Genomic DNA, 26,804 nt, shown 5'->3' on the forward strand with positions numbered 1-26,804 from the left:
GGCAGAGCTTCCAGATGGCTGAATAAATAAATACCTGGAGGTTGCTGGACTGTGGTGCTTCCCTTCAGTGCTTCACCTTGTACATTTCTTCCTCTGTATCCTTGTGTACTATGCTGATTAAGTGTGATTCTTTAAGTGTGAACAACTCATGCAAATTCATCAAACACAAGGAGGGGATTGTGTGAACCCCAATGTATAGCAGAGGGTTCAGAAGCACAGGTAAAATAACCTGGGACTTGAGGTTGGCTTCAAAAGGGGAGAAAGGCATCCTCCAGGCTAAGCCCTCAACCTGTGGGATCTTCACATTTTCAGTAGTGTCAAATTATTTTCTGGAGGTATTTCTACCAGCTTCAATCCTCCTCCCAGTAATTGCTAGTTATCATTTATTTATATCCTCGTTAAAACACTTGGAAGCATGAGAATTTTTTAGTTCTTCCAATCAGAAGTTTTATTTTCCTTTTATCTGGTTAATAATGACTGTGTTGTCAGATCCTTACTAGACATTTTGATTTATCAACTGAGCATTTTTCTTGGATTGTCTTTTTCTTACTGTTTTGTAAGAGTTCTTACAACATTTTGAATACTGTTTCTCAGTTATCTGCTCCAAGACAGTTCTTTCTTTTGTGAATTCTTTTCAAATGTCTTTTGCTGAAAAATATCATTTTGTGTCCCTTATCAATACCCTTTTTAAAAAAAATATTTTAATATTTTTATTTTATGTGTAAGCATGCATTGCCTACATGTAGGTAAGAGCACTTGTGTCATGCAATGCTCACAGAGGACAGAAGAGGCCATTGGATCCCCTGGAGTTTTGGACAGTTGTTAGCTGTCATGTGGGTGCTGGGATTTGAACCTGGATCTTCTGCAAGAACAGCCAGTGTTCTTTTTTTTAATAACTATGTTTTTTTAAAATAAATAATTTATTGAGAGTTTCATACATGCATATAAGGTGTTTTGATCAAATCCATTCCCACTCCCCCCCTTGAACTCCTCTGATATCTCCCCATCACTTTTTTCTGATACTTCATCTACTCTTTCTTCTTCTTTGATTTATTTATTTTCATGGGGCTTTTGGCTACTCTAACATTCCCTCCTCTGAAGAAGTAACCCTAAAATCTTTTAAGGATTAGATAAAAGCTCCCAAATATTTTCAACATTTTTGGCCTTTGGAACAGAGTACATTGCTATGAGGCCCAAGGGCATTTGAGTTTTAGCCAAGAAACTGGCTACTTTTCTTTGGGGTCGTTTTACCCTAACTGCCTAGACAATTCCTACATCCTATTCTTATCACAACATCCTCTGAAGAGGTTACCCAACTTGTGGATAGGGAAACGGGTCGCAGACCACTCTTGCTTCTTCCGTGCTGAACAGGGACGCAGGGTGAGGCAATTGGAGTACCCCTTCAGTGAGTCTATCTAAAAGACTCCCAAATTGCATAACTCTTATCTCAAGGAAGAAAAGAAAGTCTTTGTATTGTGAATAGGAGATGTGAAGGAGAAGTAAAGGCAAGAGCAATTAGCATTACAAGTTCTAGACAGGGAACTAGAAAAACTCAGAAGAGGGCAATTTTCAAATGTTCATATGAGAGTCCGTTGGAATTTCTTGACAAAAGCTTCCAAAAGCATCCTTCTATTGGGTTTCTCCTCATTTTTCTTTTGTCTTCCAAGGCTGGACTCAAGAGTGATGGATTCAGGATTTGCTTTCAGGTATTTTGATAGTAGCTGTTGGAGTGGTTAGAATCAGTGTCAGCTCCCTCTCAAAGGCTTCTAAATAGGGGGAGAAAACAAATTTATCCGTAATTTTAGAACAATAGCTGGTTGTCTCCCTTAGCTACAGGTGGGCATTACAGTAATGGAGACCAAGATTTGAAGTCTTACATCTGAGCAGCTCATTCTGGTTAGGAACAAAATCATCAATGAAAAATAATTGTCTAACTTTTCATATAAACTTAAGCCTAATGTCTGGGAAATGTAATCCTTTGAACTCTTAAAGAAATTTACTGATGACTTTATTCTTTGATTATATTTTCCTTTTGGGTGTTTAAGACCATACAGTTGGCCCAAAAAAATCAATTTATTTTTACACTTAAGGTCATTGGAGGATCTGTTCCTCAGGGGTCACATGGGCTTGGGAGGAGCTCCTGGCTCCTTTCTTTTACCAATTCCATCTATGTGAAGATAAGTCAAAGGTCCTGCTCAACCATGTTTGGCTTTACTTGGAAGCATGAATTATATGTTTCCTCTGAGTTGACCCTCCTCCTTGTAGACTGGACACTGGTTCAAGTCCATCTCGTGGGGGTCTCCATGGCCTCCCTGAACAAGAGGACAGGTGACTCACCACAGTTACAGGATATTTTGAAAGATGTTCCATAGTCCCCTGGAACTTAGTTGACTTGAAGGGCAAGGGCAAAAGGACAGGGGCAAAAACTGTCCTTTAAGTCCCTCTGATCACTTTAGTATAGGCCTCAAACTGGCTGTTAAATTTCTAATAAGGTTAGTTCCACCAGTCTGGTACTTTTAATTATCATGTGCTATGTAGATAAGGCTTGGGTAAAAAAACAAATATTCTCAGATAAACCTTGACTAGATATATATTTTGTTCCTTAAACAAGTTGACTAAACTATGACCATAGAAATTTTAAGGTTATGTGTATATTATTTTTGTCTCATCCTTTATATATCATAATAAACCTAAACAGACCTTTATCACTTGTTCGGGCTTTCTCATTTTTTTCTATTTTGGAAAATATCTCCATTCCCATATCCTTTTACATTCTCATTTTCTTTTTTAAAAAAATAATTATGAGACATAATAGCATTAATAAATAAATTTTCCATCTGTTGTGAGACTTCTTTTCCTGGGGATCCTAAGCAATGCTTATTCCCTTTTAAGGTTCTGGTGTTGAATCAATTTTTGGTTAAAGTTTTACTGGGGAACCAATGAGTTTACTGAGCTTACTTACTGAGTTAACTGAGGGGTTGCTGAGGTATATGTATGACTTGAAGGTATGCATACTGGAAAGCCTTTACCCAGCATGGGTCATGCCTTCCTAACCTCCCCCAGATTGTATACTTTAGCCCTACCCAAATCCAGGAGGCTGTGTGTTATTAGGCCAACATAGAGTTGGCTGGGAAGAGTAAAGAACAGCCAGTGTTCTTAACCACTGAGCCATCTCTCCAGACCTGACTCTTTAAAAAAAAAAAAAAAACTTATTTATGGGGCTGGAGAGATAGCACGGCAGTTAAGAACACTGACTGTGGGGCTGGAGAGATGGCTCAGCAGTTAAGAACACTGGTTGTTCTTGCAGAAGACCCGGGTTAGCACCCACAGGGCGGCTAACAACTGTCTGTAACTCCAGTTCCACGGGATCCGACAGTCCTTTCTGTCCTCCGCAGGCATTGCACAACACGGGTGCACTCACCTACATGCAGGCAATACACACATACACATAAAATAAAAATAATAAATGAAATAATTAATAAATAAATTGGTCAGTTATACTTTGGTAGCTTTATAGATGATATGACCATTTTGGAAAGAAATATGATAAAATATAAGAAAAACTACAAGTCTGGAGCACTGGCTGCTCTTGCAGAGGACTCCGGTTCAGTTTCCAGCACCCACATGGTGGCTAACAACTGTTTGTAACTCCAGTTCCAGGGGATCTGATGCCCGCTTTTGACCTCCAGGGGCATTGCATGGCATGAGTGCACTTACAAGCAGGCAATGCACATACACATAAAAAATAAAATTAAAAATATTTTTAGCTGGGCATGGTGGCACAGGCCTGTAGTCCCAGCACTTGGGAGGCAGAAGCAGGCGGATCTCTGTGAGTTCAAGGCCAGCCTGGTCTACATAGTGAGTTCCACGACAACTGGGGCTACAGGAAGACCCTGCTTCAAAAAGACAAAAAAAAAAAATTTAAAGAAAAAATATAAATATGCTTTTTTAATTTCACTCCTACAAATTAAATACAGTAGCCAGGTATGGTTTGTATGATTCTATTTATACAGCATATCCAAAATAGGTAAATCCTAGGGACAGAACATAGATTAGTAGTGATAGGGGCTGGAGAGGAGAATAGTGAGAGACTGCTAAGAGTAAGGGATTAGTTTTGGAAGCACTAAAAGTATTCTGGAATCAGACAGTTTAATCGTTTCAAAACTTCATGAAATACCAAGGCCACTGAATTGTACAAATAAAATGGTGAATTTTTATGGTATGTAAATTATATCTTAACTAAATATTTTAAATACCTTTAAAGAAGGGGAAAAGTAAGTATGTGTTGGTATCCTCTGTAAATTTAATTCTGCCATCGTAAACTAGTGTTGACTTTAAGATGAAATGCATTCACTTATACCTCAAAGTGATGGTTTGTGGTTGAATTTTTGCTTTTCTAATAAGCACTTTTAACAGATACCCAGGTTAGTCTGGATCTTACTCTGTAGCCCAAGCAGGCCTTGAACTTACAGCTATCCTTCTACCTCAACTGCCCAAGTACAGGCCTATGCCACCACTCCTGGCAGGAAAAGAGCATTTTTAAACCTTTGTATACATGTTTCTAAATTGGCCTTGAGGAAAGTTGAGCCAATGTGTCACTAGCAGAATATTTCAGTATTTGTTCCCTCATGTTTACATTTTAACTTTTATCAAATTAATAGGGAAAGTTGTTGCAGCTCCCTGTTTTCACTGGGCTTTATCTCCAAATACTGATTTTGTTTAATATTGCCCTAAATAACCTGCTCATTTTTAATTTTCTTCATATCAATTCATTTTGCATGCCACCACCAGATTAATCTTATAGCAGAGCTTCTCTGGTTCTATTCCCCTGTCGAAGAAACATCACTGATTCCTTGCTACTTGTGAATTTTGAACTCTTCAGTGTTATTCAATGCTCTGCAGTATGGCCCCATAATGCACCTGTTATCTTAGCCTCTGATTTACTTCACATCCCCTGGGAGCCAGTTGGCATCATAGCATTGTCATGCTTATCTACAGCATGACCCACAATTTTTCATCTCTTTGTCATCATCCACTGATGAAAAATCAAGTCATGAATGAGACACATCTCCCCTCCCTTGCCCATGGCAGATAGGGCTAACTCATCATTCTAAGTTTTCTCACTGAGAGAGGATACACTGTCTCAACAGAGTGTCACAGCTGCCTTTACCAGTAAAACGGAATTGACACTTGAGGTGAAACTAACTTGCCAAGTCTCTAATAGTTTCCCCTAGTTGGCATTCACCAGAGCTTCTCATCTTGAATTTATTCCCTTTAATTGAGATTCACTTCAAATGCTCCCTCCTTTTCATACTCCACTCTCCACCTCCAGCCTCTAAGTACATTACATGGCTCGTATACTTCTGACTTCATTTTGCCTTTACAAAATTTAAATGTGGGACTGGAGAGATGGTTCAACAGTTAAGAGCACTGGATGCTCTTGCAGAGGACCCAGGTTCAATTCCCAGCACTCACGTGGCAGTTAACAACGGTCAGTAACTCCAGTTCCAGGAGATCCAAACCCTTTTCTGCCCCTTCGGGCAATGCACAAGGGTGGACTTATAGACATGAAGGCAATACACTCAGACACATAAAATAAAAATAATAAAGTATTAAAAACAAACAAAAAAATAAAATTAAAAAATATGTTATTTTCTGTCCTCCTGAACGTATGTGTTTTAAGACAATAAAAGTAATAGCATTTCAAATTCTGGAGCCCAACTACATAAGACCCACACTGAGCCATCAACTAGCTATGAGTTCTTGAACAAATATCTTAATATCTTTGAGTTTCAGAATTCTCTTCTGTTCGATAGGTGTAATAATGAGACCTACTGCAGAAAGCCATGAGGGTTCAATAAAAAAAATGCAAGTCAAATACTTGCTCAAGCACCACACACAGTTAAGCCTTCAAGAAAGAATGTTACATATTTGGGGATGGAGAGATGGCTCAGTGGTTAAAAGTATGTACTATTGCAGAGGACCTGAGTTTGGTTCCCAACACCCTTATCAGGCAGCTCACAACTGCCTGTAACTCCAGCTTCAAAGGATCTGACACCCTCTTCTGGCTCCCTCAGTACATGCACTCATGTGCACAGACACACACGTACACTCAAATAACTAAAAACAAAAAAAAATCTTTTAAATTTTTGTATTTATAATTTATGTGTATGAGTATTTTGCCAACACATATGTAAGTGCATCCATGATTGCAATGCCTATAAAGTCTAAAGGAGGGTGTCAAATCCCCTGGAATTGTAGTTATAGATGATTGTTAGTTAGCCACTATGAGGGTGCTGGAAACCAAACCAGAGTCCTCTGAGAGCGTAACCAGTACTTATACCTGCTGAGTCCCCAAAGATAAATCTTTAAAAGGAGAATGTTACCCATTTCTCAAGTACTGAATCATTGAGTTATCATATGACCTAGCAATTCAACTTCTAAATGTATGCCCAAGAAAATGAAAATGCATGTTTACATGAAAACTTGTATATGAGTGTCTTAGTGTGCTTTTTGTCACTGTGATAAAACACTGACCATAAAGCAACTTGGGAGAAAAGGGTCTGTTTCATTTTAGTCCTCCAAGTGACAGTCCATCACTGACAGAAGTCAGGGCAGGAACTCAGGGGAGGAATTGAAAGTAGGAACCCGAAGGCAAGAACTGAAGCAGAAGCCACAGAGCTGTTCTTGCTGACTTGCTGCTGTAGATGGTGCTCATCCTGGTTTCTTATCCAACTCAGGACCACCTTCCCAAGAGTGGCACCACCTATAGTGACACAGCATCAACAACCAAGAAAATTTCTCACAGACATGCCTCCGGGTCAAACTGATAAAAGAAATTTCCCAATTGAGGTTCCCTCTACCCAGGAGTGACAGTGAATGCCAACCATAATATTAAGTATCTATAGCCATGTTATTGATAACAGACTTTGTTATGGTAATCCACACATGCAGGAATACTCAGCCATAAAAGGAATGTAGCTCATAGAGCACCTACCTCATGTCTCATATGCTCAAGGCCCTGGATTCCATTCCCAGCACAAAAAAATAAATAAAGTACTGCTATATGCTGCATGCTATACCATGGATGAACCTTACAAATAATGCCAAACAAGTTATGAAGACCACATATTACATGCTTCCATTGTATAAAATAAGCAGAGAAGGTAAATCCATTGAGAAAGAAATTAGTGGCAACAAGGGGTAATCAGGAGGAGGGATGAGGAATGATTGATTTCTTTTTAGGGAAATTAAAATGTTTTAGATCATGGCGATAGTGTACCACATTGTGTGTAGACTAAAAGCTCTTGAATTATATACTTTAAAATGATAAAAATGGAGACTGGAGGGATGGCTCGTTGGTTAAGAGCACTGGCTTCTCGTGCAGAGCACCTGGGTTCAGTTTAAAGTTACCTACATTGGGCAGGTAACAACTATCTGTAACCCCAGTTCCAGGGAATCCAATGCCCTCTTCTGGTCTCTGTCACACACACGGTGCACTTATATATATGTAAGCAAAACACTCACACACATAAACTAAAAATAAAATAAATTTTTAAATGGCAAAAAAATGAATTTTAGATTATGTAAAGTTTATGTAAAAAAAAAAAACTTACTTCCAGGCTTACTGCCAGGTGTGATGGTGTAGGTCCAGAATCCCAGCCCCTGAGGAGGCTAAGGCAGGGGAATGACAGTTTGAGACAACCTGAGCTACATAATGAAACTGTATCTCAAAAAGCCATGGGTTATAGATGTAGTCCGACAGCACTAACCTAGCATGCACAGGCCCTGGGTTTAATTTCCCAATACCTCAAAGAAAAGAAAAACTGTTACTTATATTACCATTGATCTTTATGTCCCATAGAATGCCTAAGGAGTTATCATTAAGAAGATTTTTTAAAAGGAGAACCATATTTAATAGTCTTTTTTTTTAATGTGCATGAGTGCATTGCCTGCATGTGTGTAATTGCACCTGTGTTGTGCAATGCCCATGGAGGTCAGAAGAAGGTGTCAGATTTCCCTGGAACTGGAGTTACAGATGGTTGTTAGCCACCAGGTGGATGCTGGGAATCGAACCCGGTCCTCTGCAAGAGCGGTCAGTACTCTTAACCACTGAGCCATCTCTCCAGCCCCTTAATACAGTCTTAAATGCAAAGATGAAAGCATTTAAGTAGCCTCTCTAAATAACAGATTATAATTTGTATACACAACAAAATAGGAAATTAACTTATTCTTCTGTATAAATTCCAAGATTAGATAAGACCCAACTGAAAAAAGAAGTTCAAATCTTGGAAGCTGAAGCTATTACTCATGGGTAGAACACTTGCCTGCATGTGCAAGGCCCTGGGTTCTATCTTTAATTCCCAGCACTGGAAAAGAAAAGGGAAGGGAAGCAAACTTGGAATTAAAATTGGTTAAAATGCAATTGCTAAAAGAACTAATGGAGAACTCAAAAAAAAGGACTACAAAGAGCTGTTGAGTCTATGTTTTATAAAATGTAATTAAAACAAGAAGCTAGCATGCACCAAGCTTTGGCTTCCACTCACAGTATGAAGCAGAAAGACCAAGAGGTTATTTTAAAACAAACAGTTATTTCACAATTTCACACACACACACACACACACACACACACACACACACACATGCGCACACACACACACAAACAAACTTACAATGTAATTTGGTTATATTCCCTTCCCATTATCCTCTTGTTCCTTCCTCCTCACCAAACCACTTCTTCCCATGTCATGCTCTTTCTCGTGTGTGTGTGTGTGTGTGTGTGTGTGTGTGTGTGTGTGTCCTTCATTGAATTAGGGATGCTTGCTTAAGCATGGATGAGGGCAGTTATAAGTAAATAACCTCGGAGGTTACACCATTGAAGAATATGACTCCCCCTCCTCCAGTAATCATTAACTGCCTGTTACTCCTCAAGGAGGGGTGAGGCCTTCTGAGTCCCTCCCTCATTCATGGTAGAGTGTTAATGGGCCATTCTTGTGCAGGTCTTGTGCAATAACCATTGCCACTGTGAGTTCATGGGTGCAACAGTCATGTCATGCCCAGAAAACAGCATTTCACTGCACTCTCCACCATCCTCTGGCTCTAACATGCTTTCTGCCCCCTCTTCCACAATGTCCTTTGAGCCCACAAGGCTATTTTTTAAATGGTTAATAACTGGCTGGAGAAATGGCTTGTTAGATAAAGCACTTGCCCTACATGTGTAAGGACTGGGTTCAGAACCCAGAAGCCATGTAAAAACTGGGCAGGTGTGGTGACTGCCTATAATCCAGCACTCTGGAGGCAGAGACAGGAGAATCCCTAGTACAAGTTGGCCAGCTAGACCAGCTGGAATTGGTGAGCTCTGGGTTTAATGAGAGACCCTTTCTCAATAAAATAGAGAGTGATCTAGGAAGATACCTGTTGTCAACTTTGGGCCTCCACACACATGCATTCACATATGAATACGTACCCACACATGGAAACACAAGTACAACCACACCACACACTTATATGCACACACAAAAAGTATGTTTGGAAAAAGGCCAGAAATGATCAACCCTAAGTGGTATACTTAGATTTAGCATTTTGCTTGGTTTTCTTCCTTATCCTCTTATTTTTCTACAATAAATAAAAATATTACTTTTATAATAAAAATGATAAAAAGTTTGCTTAGTTGGGGAGGGTTATTTTGAGGGGGGTAGGCTTATTTCTTTAATTTTTAATTATTATTTTGTATTTTATGTGTATGAGTGTTTCGCATGCAAGTGCACCCATGTGTGCAATGCCCACAGAGGCCAGAAGAAGGCATCAAATTCCTTGGAACTGGAGTTTTAGCTGGATGTTGGCCACCATGTGAGTGCTGGGAACCAAACCCAGGTCCTCTGAGAAACAACCAGTGCTCTTAACCACTGAGCCATCTCCCTAAACCCTTTTTATTTATTCTTGAGATAGGTCTCACTACATAGCTCTGGCTGACCTGGAACCTGCTACATGGATCAGGCTAGCCTTAGAAGTTGTGGCTTCTAAATACTGGGATCACCAGTTAGTGCCACCACAAGAAGCTGATGAAAGTATTTCTTAATTTTTCTTAATTTTTGGAAGAGTCATGGGGGCCAGGGTTGAGCTAGCTCAAATTTATTGAGGTCATATTATAAGGTTTTTTTAAAGTTTATAAATAAACTAGAACTATTTTGAGCTTGTTAGTGATTTGTCTAGAAAATGATAACGCCAGGAGTGGTGGCACACACCTTTAATCCCAGCACTCAGGAGGCAGAGGTAGGCAGATCTCTGTGAGTTCAAGGCCAGCTGGTCTGCATAGCAAGTTCCAAGCAAACCAGGACTACATAATGAGACCCTGTCTTTAAAAAACCAAGAAGAAGAAGGGGGGATGGAGGAAGGGGGGAAAGAAGGGGGAAGAAGGGAGAAGAGGAAGAGGAGGAGAAAGGATGAGGAGGGGAAGGAGGAAGAGAAGGAGAAAGAAAATGGAAATAACTGAGGAGATGCTGGGTCTGTAATTAAAGAATGATGCGGGAGATACCTAAACAAATCAGCACAAGAGTGCAATGGTTGAGTTCATGGGGAAGGATGAGGTAATGCTGGGATATTTAAGAACAGAATCTCCACACTTACTGAAGTGCCAAGCCACTGTATGAAGTAGTTGTCCCAGCAGTGAACTCAGAGTGCCCTTTTAGCCATACCCTTCCAGCACTAAATGTATCATTCATTTCTCTTTGCCAATCAAACTGCCAAAAATTAATCTTTTTTTCTTTTTTAAAAATATTTTTATTGATTTGAAATTTTTATACTATGCATTTTGATCTTATTCAAAACCCTCCCTTCTCTCCACCTCCATCCTAACTTTATGTCCTCTGTTATTATTTATCTTTTTTGGTAAAAATTAATATTTTTATTTATTTATTTTTATTTTATGTGTATGAGTGTTTTGTCTGTGTGTATGTAAGTACATCCCTGTCATGCAAACCCCACGGAAACCAGAAGAGGGTGTCTGGTCTTTTGGCACTGGAGTTATGGACAGTTGTTAGCTACCATATGGGTGTGGGGACTGAACTCAGGTCCTCTGGAAGAGCAGCCAGTGCTCTTAACTGCTGAGCCATCTCTCCAACCCCAACATAAACATTTAAACATTTCTTCAGAGTCCATTTTAAAAGGCTTGGGCTATGTAAAGCTTATACTCTTAGGAAAAGTATCATTTTAAGATTTTCTATCATTTGATACCTTGCAAAATTTGATGCCTCGCTTTGATATTAAAAACTCGGAATTTTATTTTTAAAAAGATAACAAGTATGTCCTTCATTGCATGAGAGGCTGTTGCCTGTGCCAAAGTTAGAGCTTGAATTTCACCTTTTTGTAAGGAAAGAGAACAAAAGACTCTCTTCATGATTCAAAAGGGCATGAATCATAAGTGCAATTACTAAATGATTAAGCAGAATTCAAATGCCAAGGGGGTGAAGCCGAAATCCTACTGGAGTAGAAACCAGAAACTCTGGTTTCATTACCCCTCCTAATTCACTTACTCAATTTCCTTAAACTAATCTCTCAAAATTTCTGCACCTGTCTGCCAGTGCATTAAACAAAGCTCTTGTTTGATTTGGTAGAAGGAAGGGCCTTCTGCGTTACCATATTAAAGTACCAAAAGCATCTTGAACTTCAGATCTCCACGGACAGGGTCAGCAATCCCAGTCATCAGCAACTCAGGAAACACAGAATATTTATGCTTCAATCAGTAACTCTCCTTTCCAAGTCTCAGCTATCATTTCAGAATATGAAAATTCTCCAAGGCCCATCAAGGATAGCAGAATGCCAGAAGAAATGGTTTGAGAACAACACATATGTCACATTACTGCTAATGAGCCTGAAAAGATAATACATTTTAAGAACCCTAACCTTCCTTGCAATTCCTGCCATATCTGAACAAACTTTCTCTCCTCTAACATAATTCACTTTGTAAGATGCTAATTGTATATATGCACATATGCAAGTGCTCACAAGAAGATGCATGTGCATCTTTGTTTACTAATAGTCATTCAAATATGTATAGAGTAACATTGATATAGGAAACCACAAGACTACCCTGAGCCTTACCCTGAGCACATTAATGACAAGGATAACAGAATAAAGTAATCAGCAAATGTGTTCTGCCTGTCTGTGATTATATATAACTGAATCCAGCTGGGTGTGGTGACGCATGCTTACAATCCTAGCATGTGGGAGATAGAAGCAGGATGATCAGAAGTTTGAGGACAACCCGAGCTGTAGCCCAGAATACGCAGCAAGAACCTGCCTAAAAAAAAAAAAGAGATGAAATATCAATATGCTCCATATTTTTAAATTATAAATTCTGAAGATAAAAGAGAAAATTTAAACATAATACTGAGGCAGTAGGACAGCTAAGACAGAAAAAAGAACAATAGTATAAGTACAAGAAGAATTCTATACAAATCCAAGAAAAAACAAAGTTGGAAAGAAATAAATTGAAACTTCTTTTTTCAGTTTTATTTTTACTTTAAAAATACTTTATTATTTTTATTTTATGTGTATGAGCACCTGCATGTATGTAAGTACATTTGTGTCATGCAATGCCCACAGAGGTCAGAAGGGGGTGTTTTATCCCCAGGAACTGGAGTTACAGACACTTGTTAGCTGTCATATAGGTGTTGGGAATCAAACCTGGGTCTTCTGCAAGAACAGCCAAGTCCTCTTAACTACTGAGCCATCTCTCCAGCCCCATGAAATTTCTTATATTAGAAAAAAGATAGTGCACTACTGCCATCAGATAGCAACAGGCATGAGATTCGCCAATTAACTATCAGAGTAGAAGGACCAATGAAGGCAAATCTAAAAAAAAAAAAAAAAAAAAATTGTCCTTTTTGAGACAGGGTCTCCCTGTAGTCCCAGCTGGCCTGGAATTCACCATGTAAACCAGGCTTCAAAAAACATTGTGATGTCTTTTTATTTCCCATTCATTTCATTTAATTGTGGGTGAGTCATTTATAAAGTACATAATTTCTGTGTACAAATTCTCAAGTTTCTAGTTGTCTATGATGAAATTTCTTTCACGCAATACAAAAATTAGGCTGGAAGTAATGCTATAGGCCTGTATCCTAGCACTCTGGAGTAGGAAATTGCTTTAGCACTCAAAGCTAGCCTGGAATACATAGTGAAATCTTATCTCAAAAACGACAATAACAACAAACACCCCCACAAATTATATAAAAGTAGGTGATGCAAGACTATTCAGAACTGGGAAGAATAATTAGGAAATCATTTTAAAAACTACATTTTAGGGGGCTAGAAAGATGGCTCAGCAGTTAAGAGCACTGGTTGCTCTTGCAGATGACCCAGGTTTGGTTCCCAGCACCCACATGGCAGCTAACAACCATCCTTAACTCTAGTTCCAGGGAAATTCAATACCTTCTTCTAACCTCTGTGGGCATTATACAACATGGATGCACTACAGGATGCAGGCAATACACTCATACACAAAATAGAAATAATAAATATTTTAAAAACTACATTTTATATTTCAAAACTCAACACTACATTTGAGAGAGAGGATACGTAAAATAACAAAGGATGATTGATTCCTCACCAAAGGAGAAAAGGGATATTGGTTTGTAGATTTCCTAATAGCACTTCCATGTAAAGTGGATCCTTTAATCACTATCATCAGTATCATGAACATTGCATTATTGTGCTGCTCAACTGTATTGCCCAGGCTGACCCGGTGATCCTCCTGCCTCAGCTTCCAGAGTAGCTGAGTCACAGGTCATGATATGTTCTTCTTTCTTATGCCTCTTCTAGTGCTAAAAATGGAACTTAGGACCTCTCAAATGCTAAACAAGCACTGAAGGTCATCCCCCACCTGTGATAACCCTTGAACACTGTGAGATGTAGAGGGAAAAATGCTTGATTTGTTTAAATTACTGCACATTACAGGGAAAGTATGAGTTTGCAGCATAAGCTTATGAAAAAAATCTGTTCATTCATGTTATCATAGTTACCCAAATATGAGTTTACAAAAGAGGTCAGAAAAATTGTGTGGCGCTGGTCATGGCAATGCATACTTGTAATATCAGCTTTTAAGAAACTGAGGTTGGAGGACAAAGATTTCAAGGCCAGCCTATGCTAAATGGTAAGATCCTATATTTTAAAAAAAACAGAAAAAGAAACTTATGTTGCACAAAGTAAGGTTATGATAATAAATGAGCGAAGAGTGATGAATTATAGCTGTCAAAATGCCAAATCTAAACACACAGTGACAGTTCTATGACAAGCTGTAATACAAATCCCCATCATGGGCCCCTGGAGGCTGTTCAGAACCACATTGATTCAGATTCCTAGACGCCCTGTCAGGATTACCGTGATTTTTTTTTTTAATGGTAACATGTATTTCTTATCATGACTCATAGCATGAGAGGAAATAGATGCTTCACATTGTTCTTGATTTTATTTAATTGTTTTGCTGTTAACAACCACTGTTCTTAAATGATAAAATTAAACTGTTTAAAGTTTCCTAAGAGAACTTCTAGCAAATGGTTAAAATAAAGATTTTAACCCCTATGCAATGAATCTGAAAATACCTAATGTGGCTATATAATTAATCTTGAGAAGTAGGAGTCTTTCATTTTCTGCTTACTGATTTTACTCAAATAAATTAAACAGCAACTAACTGATGTTGAAATGTCAAGGCTAAAATGTCACAGAAACATCAAGTTTAGTCAAGTTCCTCTTGTTCCAAGTACTCTAATGATAGAGTCTTTAAAGACATGGCTGTGACCTTACATTACAGAGCTTCATGGCTACAACCTTAATATTTCCTGTCACAGTCTTTGAATCGATCCTCATGCCCACGCAGTACAGTCAGTTTCCATTTCATTCTTGAATTCACACAGGTAGTAAGTAGATGGGTATGTGCTCAGTCCATCCTTCTCATTGTGCTATGTTTCTTATTTCCTTTGAAATTAAATGCTTCTTTACCCCCTGCCCTTCATTGCTTTAATAACTCAAAGCACTGGAAAGAGTCAAGAAACTGGCTCCCTGACTATGCAGTTACTTCTCCACACTTCAGTTCCTTTCCTTGAAATGAGAATCATCCTGTCTGGCCCAACTCCACAGATGGCCAGAATTTAATTTAAAAAAATAAATAAATAAAAAAGTACTATCTGGGAGAGTACTTCAAATATTTTAGAAGAAAAGCCTAAGAACATTGTAACTTTTAAAACACACATGGTAAAGCCGGGCGTGGTGGTGCACGCCTTTAATCCCAGCACAGAGGCAGAGGCAGACGGATCTCTGTGAGTTCAAGGTCAGCCTGGTCTACATAGTGAGTTCCAGGCCAGCTGGGGCTACAGGGAGACCCTGTCTCAAAAAAGACCAAAAAAACCAAACCAAAACAAACCACATGGTGAAAAAGAAATCAAATGCAGAAAGTAAACAACAGAAGAAATCAGTTCTCTCTCTCTCTCTCTCTACCAGTTAACCTCAGAGTATCTTTCAGTTCCATTGTGATTGAAGTGTGTATGCATCTTGTGAAATGCTACAGCATTCTTAGGACCCATATTTGCAAGGAAACATACAGGATGTAATTCACCACTGAGAAGCAAATTTGTACATCTCTGGCTTTCCTCAGTGGGTCTATAAACTCTGCTATTTGATGTGAGTACAAAGCCTCATTTGTTTTGGCCCAAATATTCAGTTGTGTGGGTAGACTCATTCTATCAAGGAATGTATCAGAGTTCCCATCTGCTGACTCTACAGCAGGGGGCATCTAACAATTTGCCTCTCCCCAAAATAGTGTGAAGCACTTCTACCTAAAAATAAATTGTATTCACCTACCAAAAATGTACTGAAGGGGCTGCAGAGATGGCTCAGAGATTAACAGCACCGGCTGCTCTTGCAGAGGACCTAGGTTTGGTTCCCAGCACCCACACGGCAGCTAACAACCATCTGTTAACTGCAGTTCCAGGGGATCAAAATCCCTCCCCAGGTGCACATACATACATGCAGGCAAAACATTTGTATACATAAAATAAATCTCTTTAAAAAGAAAGAAGGACCAGGTGTGGTGGTGCATGCCTTTAATCCCAGCACCCAGGAGGCAGAGGCAGGCAGATCTCTGTGAGTTCAAAGCCAGCCTGGTCTACATAGTGAGTTCCAGGACAGCTGGGACTACAGAGAGACCCTGTCTCAAGAAAGAAAGAAAGAAAGAAAGAAAGAAAGAAAGAAAAAAAGAAAGAAAACAAGAAAGAAAGAAAGAAAGAAAGAAAGAAAGAAAGAAAGAAAGAAAGAAAGAAAGAAAGAAAGAAAGAAAGAAAGAAAGAAAGAAAGAAAGAAAGAAAGAAAGAAAGAAAGAAAGAAAGAAAGAAAGAAAGAAAGAAAGAAAGAAAGAAAGAAAGAAAGAAAGAAAGAAAGAAGAAAAGAAAGAAAACATTTCTAGTCTTTTCCCAGTCTGATCTCAATTGCTTAAATAAGGAAGGAAAGGAGGAGCTATGACCCAGACAGGTTAAACCACAAAATGGTCAAATGGAATGGGGGAACACAGAAATTGGGAGAAGGGGTAGGGGAGGACACCATTCAGAAGGAAACAAAGACAAAATGTCTGTAGAACATTTAGGAAGAATTCACTTGATTTTCATGAATCAGAATAAAATAGATAATAGCCTTGTGGGAAGGAAAAAAGAATTTGGTGAAAGCTGAATTAATAAAGACTTAGAAAGGAAGCAAAAATGGTATTTCATTTTATTTTGTTTCACCTTCACCAAGTACCAGGACACCTTGGTCAAAGAATGGAACTTAATATCATTGTTTCAAAGAGTTGCTGAGTATGTTACTAGGACAAGAGGATATGAAAATATTCTGTCTATGCACTCTTCATTCTCAAACTGTGAGCTCAAAGCCTCTTGAATTATGTTTAATGATATTTCTCATATAATATTTTCTTGAACAACAAAGTGCACTTATTTTCATTGTTTTCTTGTTTCTGGAAAAAAACAAAAACAAAAACAACCTACCTCAATGAGAAGTTGAACATCTAAGATTGCCTGTGTGAGAATAATAAGTTATTAGCTTTCTTGGTAACTACCACCAAAGAGACCTAATCAAAGCAGAAATGTACTGAAAACAACCACATTTTGTTAATCTCTTTAAAATTATATATTGATGCTTAACGTAGCACCATAGAAGATATTAAAAAGCACAAGCATTCACCCATTGGTGTTTTGTTAGTTAATAGAGTGCTGATGTCATTACAGGGCAAATAGCCTCTGGAAATTTCCACTGTACAACTCCTGAGAGAATGAAAGTGAAAGGGGCGAAATCACGTCTTGCAATCTTCATGGCAACAGTTTTGACCACTGAGACGTCTTGAAAGGGTTTCAGAGATATCCCAGGTCTAGTGAACCCCATCTAAGAACTAATGTAATTGATTCATTTTTAGGTCACGTCTCAGTCCAAATCACTAACAAAATATGTTTTCTCTGGTGAATTCTTTGTTCTCACCCCTCTGAGAACAGATGGTCGAATGTAACCAGGGGACCCCAAGCTTAGTGCTACTGAGTTGGAGTGGGGGACCCCACGCGCCTAGGGCGCTTTGCTTAGTGATGAGAACTGAACAGCTTTGGAGATCGCAGAGACCGAGGGGTCTAGAAAGCAGCCCCACCCCGGCCATCCATGCGCTAAGGCGGGGCCACAGGCAGCCCGGGTTGCGCAAGGCAGGGGACAGTCGCCGGCGGTGGAGCGCAGCCCGAGCTCCGGGGAGACGCCGGGCAGGCTGGCGGGCGCAGGTGAGCCGCCTCCGGGAGGAGGAGCGCCTCCAGGTGACAACCGGGAGCCGCCCTCCTGCCTGTCCCACTGCGGAGTCGGCCGCCTTGCGGAACTCAGCAGGATCCCGCGCAGCGTATGTGCTCCGGGCGCCCTCCCGCGACCCTCGGCGCCTCCTCTGACGCTGGTGTCCCTCGGGCGCGGTGTAGAGCCGGGCTCCGGGTGTCACCGAAATCTGGAGACAGCGCCGGAGACGCAGGGCCTGGCGGCCTCGAGGTCAAACAGACAACAGGCCTTGGCTAGGGTCCGATCTATCCTCAGCAGAGTCCTGGCAAGCAGCATTTGTCCCCAGGCTCTCTCAGAGGGCCACCTGCCCAAGCGCGCGTCCAGTCCGCTGGGGGCGCAATGGTGCGGTGACTTTGGGTACAACAGGTTGGTGACTCAGTTTCCACCGAAACCCAAAGTGCTGAGACAGGGCTTTTCTTTTCTTTTTTTTTTTTTAAATGTGTTTTTTAATTGTTATTTTTTGTTTGTCTGACAGTTGCTGGACTATGCTTACACTCTTGTTTGTACTCAGCCAACTGCCCAGACTTACCTTCGGGTTTCCTCATTGCACAAGAAGTCTGAAGGATTCCGGACATGCGGAAGAAGAAGGTAAGCTTCGCTGCCGGGAGGAAACTCACCTAGAAACTGGAGAGGGCTATTATAGATCTCCACAAAAAAGTGTGGTGTGAAGGAATCACATGCCCGGGTGAACCATAGAGCACTAAAAAAATCCTCTGGTTTAATTTGTGGCTTACTTGTTAACGTTGTGGGTTGTTATGTTCTTTAACTGCAATGTATACAACTTATCTTTGCGCTTCCTTTGATAACGGATGTTTAAGACCTGGTTTGTGGTTAACTGAATTGAAGGCCTATTTTGAAGTCCATAAATCAGTGAATTAGTTTTCCTAGATGAAGCTATGTGGTGGTTATAAAGAGGGCAACTGCTTCTTGGAAAGTCCAGGGTGGTGTCAGGACTTGTTTTGGCGCTGATGGGAATCCCGAGATAGTCAAGTGCTCTACCACTAAGCGATATCTCATACCTGAGTCCCTTGGTCTGGACTTGGTGAGATCCAGAGCAAGGTATTCTCTTCCCTTAGGCTTAAATACCTTCCTCTGTAAAATGATGGGGTGAGGAGGAGGAAGATGTCTCTGATTCTTTTTTCAAACATCTAGCTGTCTGGATAAAGGCAGATGGCTGAGAGATTAGATGTGTGGCTTAGTAAAATACTCAGTTACAGATCATAAACAGATCTGTTCCTGCTTCCATTTAAAAAGCCTAACCTAGTAAAACCAGAAAGAAAAAAAGTGCCCCAGGCTCTCAGCATCCTTCTCCCTGCCTAGTCACTGTGCCTGGCCTCTCAGTGCCAGCACTTTGAATCTACTTCTCCACACACTCAAGTCCATTGTTTCTTCCTAGAAGAGCTGATTCTCAGTTCATTTTCACTTGAGAAGGATCTGTTACTAATACTCCTGACTGGCTTATTAATAATTAATACAGTCTTGTGTGTGCGTGCATGCGTGCGTGTGTGTGTGTGTGTGTGTGTGTGTTTTAGGAAAAGGGAAATACTTAAACCTAAAGGAATCCAATTCTGATGGTAACTGGGTTGGCAAATTTGTGAGACAGAAAGAGGTTTTAGAATGAAAGCGATCCATCCTTCTTGGTGCCTCCCAAGTCACCCAATACCTCTAAGTCCATCTGTGGTGATGGTCCACACTCAGTAGGACCAGATACTACTTTCCAGGATGATTTTGAGTGTATTCATCTTCCAGGCCAGTTTGGGATATATAGCAATAACCTGTTCAACAAAACAAAACAAACACATTGGCGAGGGAGCAGCTTTATTGAGTCTCAAGCTGAGGTGGAAGGGTATGTAGAAGTCAGATGATGGACTTGAACAGAGGACTGTCCATGAAAAATTTGACACTGCTTCTTTGCTTTATTTTGCTTTGCTTTGTTAGAATAAGATCTCACTCTATAACCCAGGCTAGCTGGCACTCATGGTGATCCCCTGCCTCAGCCTCCTGAGTGTTGGGTTGCAGATATGAGTCGCCATGCTGGGTTGGCACTGTCTCCTTAGCCACTAAAATGTAAAGATTCAGGCCTACTGCTGAGGAGAAGTAGCAATACACAGGCACACATGCAGTACATAACAGCTGAGTTGGGCAGGCTCTGAATGTTTGGTTACTGTTTTACCACTTTAAAACTATGCCAAGTTGAGTTACATTAGTTTTTTTGTTTTGTCTTTTTTTTTTTTTTGAGACAGGGTCTCCCTGTAGCCCCAGCTGTCCTGGAACTCACTATGTAGACCAGGCTGGCCTTGAACCCACAGAGATTCGCTTGCCTCTGCCTCCTGAGTGCTGGGATTAAAGGCATGCCCGGCTTTTTTTTTTTTTGTCTTTTTGAGACAGAGTTTTCCTATAGCCCCAGCTGGCCTAGAACTTGCTACGTAGAATAGCCAAGCCTCAAACTCCCAAAGATCTGCCTGCCTCTGCCTCCCGAGTGCTGGGATCAAAGGCTTGCGCCACCTTGCCCAGCCTTTGTTTCGGCTTTTTTAAATTAATTGCTTCTACTTGTAAAATTTAGGCCGAGTAAGTACTTGAGAGATGGTACAGTAGTTAAGATCACTTGATGGCACATGCTTTTACTCCTAGCATTTGGGATATCTGTGAGATAGAGGCCACCCTGGTCTGCATAGCCAGTTCCGAGTCAGCCAGGGCTACATAATGAGACCCTATCTAAAAAATAAAAAAAAAAAAAAAAATTGGGCTGAGAAAAAAATGGCCCAGCAGTGAAGAACACTGACTACTCTTGCAGAAGGCCTGAATTCTGTTCCTAGCACCCACAACTAACAACTGTCCTTAACTCCTGTTCCAGGGGAATCTGATGTCCTCTTCTGGCCTCTGTGGGCATTGCAGGACATAAGTGCACTTACACATATGCAGGCAATACACTCATACACATAAAATAAAATTTTTAAAATAGTTTTTTTTTTTAAAAAGACCACTTTCTGGGCAATCATGAGGACTGGAGTTCAGCCTAGCAGAGACAGGAAGTTATCTGGGGGTTGTTGGTTTTCAGCATAGCCATGAAAACTTGAGTCGGATTAGGGAGAGATCCTACCTCAAAGGAACAGACAGAAAATGATAGAGGGCACCCAATGCCCTCTTCTGGCCTCTCTGCACAGTTATCTGGATAGACATGTGCACATACACTCAAACATAAATAAGTAAATAAATGTAGCATGGTGGTGCACGCCTTTAATCCCAGCACTTGGGAGGCAGAGGCAAACGGATCTCTGTGAGTTCAAGGCCAGCCTGGTCTACATAGTGAGTTCCAGGCCAGCTGGGGCTACAGGGAGACCCTGTCTCAAAAAGACCAAAAAAAAAAAATTTAGGTTTGAAAATGTTTTCCCACAGGAAACTAAAGTTTGTTCATGCCGTAATTTAAAATTTTTATTTATCTATTTATTAGTTTATGTATATGAGTGTATTGCCTGCATGTGTGTAAATGCACCCATGTCATGCAGTGCTCAAAGGTCAGAAGAGGGCATCAAATTCCCCTGGAACTGGAGTTATGGATGGAGTTATGCCACCATGTGGGTGCTGGGAATCGAACCCAGGTCCTCTACAAAAGCAGCCAGCACTATTAACTGCTGAGCCAATTCTCCAGTTCCCTGTGTCATAATTTTTTGAGCACCTCTTCGGTGCAAACAGCCAACATCTCTCTTTTTGTGGCTCTTTCCTTCTAACGAAAAGAACATTGTGGTAACAGATAAGTGATGCATGTGAAACACAAGTTGGAACTAAATGCTGTGAGGAAAAGCAGAACGTGACAGAGAGTGCTTGTGCTGGGTAGATAGGATGGGGTCAAGGTAACCTTGAACCAAATCCTGAAGAAGGTAGAAGGGCAGACTGAAAGAAGAACACTCCACTCCAAAGAAACAGCAAGTACACAGGGGAGGTGGTGGGAGGACCAAGTGTGGGGGAAGCCTGAACAGCAGAGCTATAGCAGAATACATGAGGGAATATGGGAGGAGACCAGTCCAGAGAGGAGGCTTGGAGACTGTGTCCAGTAGGGCCTTTGGTCACTGCAAGGGCTTCGCCTTTCATTCTGAGGGAGGTGAAACTGCCATTAGAAGGTTTGTTTGTTGGGTTTTTTTAATATAATATTTCTATTAATTCTTTGATAATGCTATTAGTTGGTTTAAAAAAGGCAAAGTAGGAAGAAAGTATCTTTTAAAAGGCTTTCTCTGGAGGGGCATACCTGTACACACCTTTAATCTCAGCTTTCCAGAGGCAGAGGCAGGCAGATCTCTATGAGATCAAGGCCAGCCTGGTATACATAGCAAGTTCCACACCAGCCAGGGTTACAGGGAGACCCTGCCTCAAAAACACCATTTAAAAAATGGCTTTCTTTGGGACCAATGAAACGACTCAGTGGGTAACAGCGTTTGCTTAAGCTAAGCCTAAGGACCTGAGTTGGATCCCTGGGCCCACATGGTGGAAGGAGAGAACAGACTCCCATATGTTGTCCTCTGACCTCATGACAATGTGTGGGTCATGGCACAAGCACGCACACACACACACACACACATGCACATGCATGCATGCATGCATGCATATGCACACAGACAAATAAATAAATGTAATCAATTTTTAAGGCTCTCTCTGGCTGTTGTGTTAACAGCAGATGTAGAGGAAGACAAGACCACTTGAAGGCCATTGTGCCCAGTGAGGGATGATAGAGGCTCTGGAAGATTCTCACTCTACCTCCATTGGATAGAAGCATAGAATTTAGAAGAAGACAAAGGAAAAAGAACAGAAATATTTAAGCATCTGGCCCCTCTATCTGCCTTTTGAGATAGAGCAGCTATTGTCAGTTATTCCATTGTAGTGTACCCTTTGATTCCAATATCCTATATGTTATTTACAACAAAGAAGCTGACACACGAGGGCTGGGGTTGTTCCTTTATGATAGAGGACTAGTTTAGCATGTAAAAGGCTCTGGGTTCAATCTCCAGCACTACTGGAAAAAAGGAAAAAGAAATTGACATGCTGGAATAGTGCTAATAAAAGAAATACATGAATCATATAATAATTTAAAATTTAATGGGGCATTTTTTTAAAGTAAAAAGGGAACTGGAGAGATGGCTCAGCAGTTAGGAGCACTAGCTATTCTTGCAGAAGACCTGGGTGCAAATCTCAGCACCTACATGGCAGCTAACAACTGTCCATAAATCCAGTTCCAGGGAATTTGGTGCACTCTTCTGTCCTCTGTGGACATTGCACAACACAGGCATACTTTACATGCATGCAGGCAATACATGGCCTACACATAAAATAAAAATAATAAATAATTTTAAAAATTTAAGTAAAAAGAAGCCAGGCATGGTGATACATGCCTTTAATCCCAGCACTTGAGAAACAGAGGCAGACAGATCTCTGTGACTTTGAGGCCAATCTGGTCTCTAGTGAGTTTCAGGCCATCCAGAGCTACATAGTGAGATTCTGTCCCCCAAATAAATAAATAGATAGCAAAAAAAAATAGGTGAAATATATTTTAATAATGTTTTAAATTTTACTAATAAATTATTATTCAAAGTATAAGCAATATAAAATTATACTGAGTACTTTCACATATTTTCACATATGAAATCTTGGATGTATTTTAGAAGTCCAATGTGCTATCCATTGCACCACAGAGCCCTTGTATGTATTTTATATCTTGATTCAGATTTGCCACTTCTCAGGTGCTCAGAAGCCATGTATGACCAGTGGTCACTTCATTGGACAAGACAGATCTAGAAAATTCAAACCTATTTAGAAAGATACTTAATTTGTAGAAAAAACTCTTGGACAAGGTGTGGCTGTTGTCAAGTGGCTAAGAATAATAGGCAGCCTGTGGTTACAAAACTCACAAACCAGGCTGGAGAGATAACTCAGCGGTTAAGATCACTCTTAACCGGTTAAATTGCCAGCACTCACATGGTGGCTAACCAGTTCCAGTTCCAGGGGATCAGATGCCCTCTTCTGACCTCCACGGGCATTGCATGACACGGGTGCACTTACATACATGCAGGCAATACACTCATACGTACAAAATATTTTTTTAAACTCACAAATCATTTCTCTCCCACCCCACAAACACTGGGTCTTGTTACTTAGCCCAGACTGGCTTCCATTGTGAACACCTATTTGGAGGGTGGGAAGAATGGGTGAAGAGAGCTGGCCCTTTGGGTGGGACTGCTTTAAATTAATCTTATAACATTTTTGTTTTTGAGACAGGGTCTTATAAATTTAAAAGTTTAGAATTTTATGTTTTAATGTAAGCTTGAACATAAAATCTTTAATGTAAAAATGTTTTTGGACCCAGGGAATGACTCAGTGGGTAAGAGCACTTGCTATGTAAGCATGGCAACCTCAGTTTGGATCCTCACAACCCATGTAAAAACCAGAAGTGGCTGTGCATGTACCTGTAACCCAGCACTGGGAGATGGCAACAGGTGGATCCTGGGAGTTTTGGAGCACCATGATCATCTAGCGAGCCCAAACTATGAGCTTCGGGTTTAGTGAAGGAATGAGGTAGAGAATGATAGAGCAGGACACCTGTCCTCCTCTGGCCTCCGCATGGATAGGCAAACTCACACACATGTGTACACACATTATAAACACACATACACAACCTCCCCAAAGTGTCCTAAATTATAATTAAGGCCTGGATTTGAACCCAGCACTAAAGGAAAGGAAAGAAAGGAGGGAGGAAGGAGGGAAGGGAGGAACTGGGGAGGGAGGGAGGGACTAATCAGGAAACCTTTGTAAACATTACTCTCATCTGTTATTTACTGGAAAAATAATCATCTGGAAGTATAAATGGTACTTTAATCATTTTAATTAATGTTAATAATCTGGGGCATAAACAACTCAAATATTTTCTGGAATTGCCAATATTTGTAAAAACCAATTTTTACTGATGTTATTCGAGGAGACAATTTTAAAGCCACCTAAGAGAGCCTGGTACAATTTGCCCATATGAAAAGAAGACTTCACTTTTTCTCCAGTTAAAACAGGAAGTTTCTACCTTATCTTTACTTATGTTTGAAATCCTTTTTAAAATTTCTTCATCAGTCTTTACGTCAAAAGAAGAAGCAAACTTTATTATGCGCCGCCGCCGTCTGCTGTACAATAGGTTTGATTTGGAGCTCTTCACTCCTGGAGACCTAGAAAGAGAATGTTACGAGGAGCTTTGTAATTATGAAGAAGCCAGGGAGATTTTCCAGGATGAAGAGAAAACGGTAATTTGTTTGATTATGTCAGTTGTCGGGAAACTTGCTACGTTATACTTTAAGAAAGTGACACCTTCTTAAGTCATTGTAGACCTTTCTGCTTTAAACAAAATCAAGATTATATACCTGCTATCCTGTGCTGGATAGCTTCAGTTGTCAACTTGACATGACTAGGAAGAGGAAACCTCAACCGAGGAATTTCCACCACTGATTGGCTTGTAAGTATGTTTGTGTGAGGCATTTTCTTAACTGCTAATTGATGTGGTAAGGCCCAGCCAACTATGAGCAGTGCCATCCTTGAGCAATTGGTCCTACATTGTATAAGAAAACAGTCTGAGAAGAAAAAAAGGCTGTGAGCAGTGCCACCCACCCCCCATGGTCTGTACTTCAGTCCCTGCCTCCAGGTTTTTGCCTTGAGTTCCTGCCTTGGCTTCTCTCAATGATAAGCTATGATTCAGACATGTAGCCAAATAAACCATTTCCTCCCCAAGTTGGTTTTGGTCAGAATGTTTTATCACAGCAATAGAAGCAAACTAGAGCATGCCTCTTTCTACTCGTTAAAATGCTGTTAGCCTATTTAAACTTAGCTTTGTATTTAATTGGCTGGATTTGTAATATTAGTAAATTATGTGCTATGATTTTATGTTTAATGTTTATTATGTTCAAACTTAATCTCAAGGTAGAGTTCATTTGCATTCACGATGTTGTTTAAAGATGATGATAACCCAAAGGCAAAGCACTTGCCTACTAAGCTTAAGACCCTAGGTTCCATCTCTAGTAAACCCGCCTGTCCCCATAGGAAAAAAAAAAAAAAAAAAGTACACTATTTGAGTTAATACTCTGTCTGACCTGATCATCAATCATTTAAGACTCAGCAATTTTTCCTTTTGGTGATCTTACCTTTTTTGATTGTCTATGGGTTTTGTTTTTGTTTCTGTTTTTAGACAGGGTCTCACTATGCAGCACTAGCTGGCCTAGAACTCACTATGTAGACCAGGCTGACCTCAAAGTCACAGAGATCCACCTGTCCCTGCCTCCTGAGTACTAGAATTAAAGGCATGTATCACCACGCCTGACTATTGCCTATATTTATATTTTAAATACTTACTGACAGCCTCTTCAGGTTCTCTGCTGGTACTGAGGATGTTATGCAGTTTTTTTAAACATTTATTTTTATTTTTTATTTATATGTATTTGTCTTCATATAGCTGAATGCATGTGTACATGCACTTGTGTATAGGTGTGGGCACCTGTGCACAGTGGGCCAAGAGAAGATGTCGGATTCCTTGGAGCTGGAGTTATAGGCATTTGCTGGATGTCCAGTTTGTTATGTGGATGCTGGGATCTGAATTCTGGTCCTCATGATTATATAGAAAGCATTTTCAACCATTGAGCCATCTCTCCAACCACTGGCACTGAAGATGTAAAGCATTTCCACACTCTGGACTTCATTGTTTTGTCTGCCAATGTAAATATAAGGGAGAATTTTTTAAATTATATTTTTTAACCCTGCTCTTTTTTTTTTTTTTTTTGAGACAGGGTCTTACTATGTGCTCTGAATGGCCTGGAACTCACAGAGCTCCACCTGCTTCTGCCTCCCCAGTGCTGGAATTAAAGGCACACACCACCATGCCTAATAGGATCCAATTGTCTCCTCCTCCTCTTCCTCCTCCTCCTCTTCCTCCTCCTCCTCTTCCTCCT

The 26,804-nt window shown here is 40.3% G+C and overlaps 1 protein-coding gene across 4 annotated transcripts in view; it reads left to right on the top strand.

The window, feature by feature from the left end:
- The first annotated feature begins 17,324 nt into the window (after positions 1-17,324).
- Positions 17,325-26,804, top strand: part of Prrg4 (proline rich and Gla domain 4) — a 31,411-nt gene continuing 21,931 nt past the window's right edge. The window contains exons 1-3 of one of the 4 annotated variants that reach the window (XM_008851506.3): positions 17,325-17,405; positions 18,317-18,429; positions 24,946-25,112. In XM_008851506.3, coding sequence (XP_008849728.1) covers positions 18,327-18,429; positions 24,946-25,112 — 270 coding nt within the window. In that variant the 5' untranslated portion in view covers positions 17,325-17,405; positions 18,317-18,326. Of the gene's footprint in view, positions 17,406-17,708; positions 18,208-18,316; positions 18,430-24,945; positions 25,113-26,804 lie in introns of those variants that run through there. The other 3 variants (XM_008851499.3, XM_008851512.3, XM_029555280.1) reach the window with 3 other exon arrangements.

This window comes from Nannospalax galili, unplaced genomic scaffold (genome assembly GCF_000622305.1).
Source record: "Nannospalax galili isolate Female #2095 unplaced genomic scaffold, S.galili_v1.0 scaffold11, whole genome shotgun sequence".
Classification (NCBI taxonomy): domain Eukaryota; kingdom Metazoa; phylum Chordata; class Mammalia; order Rodentia; family Spalacidae; genus Nannospalax; species Nannospalax galili.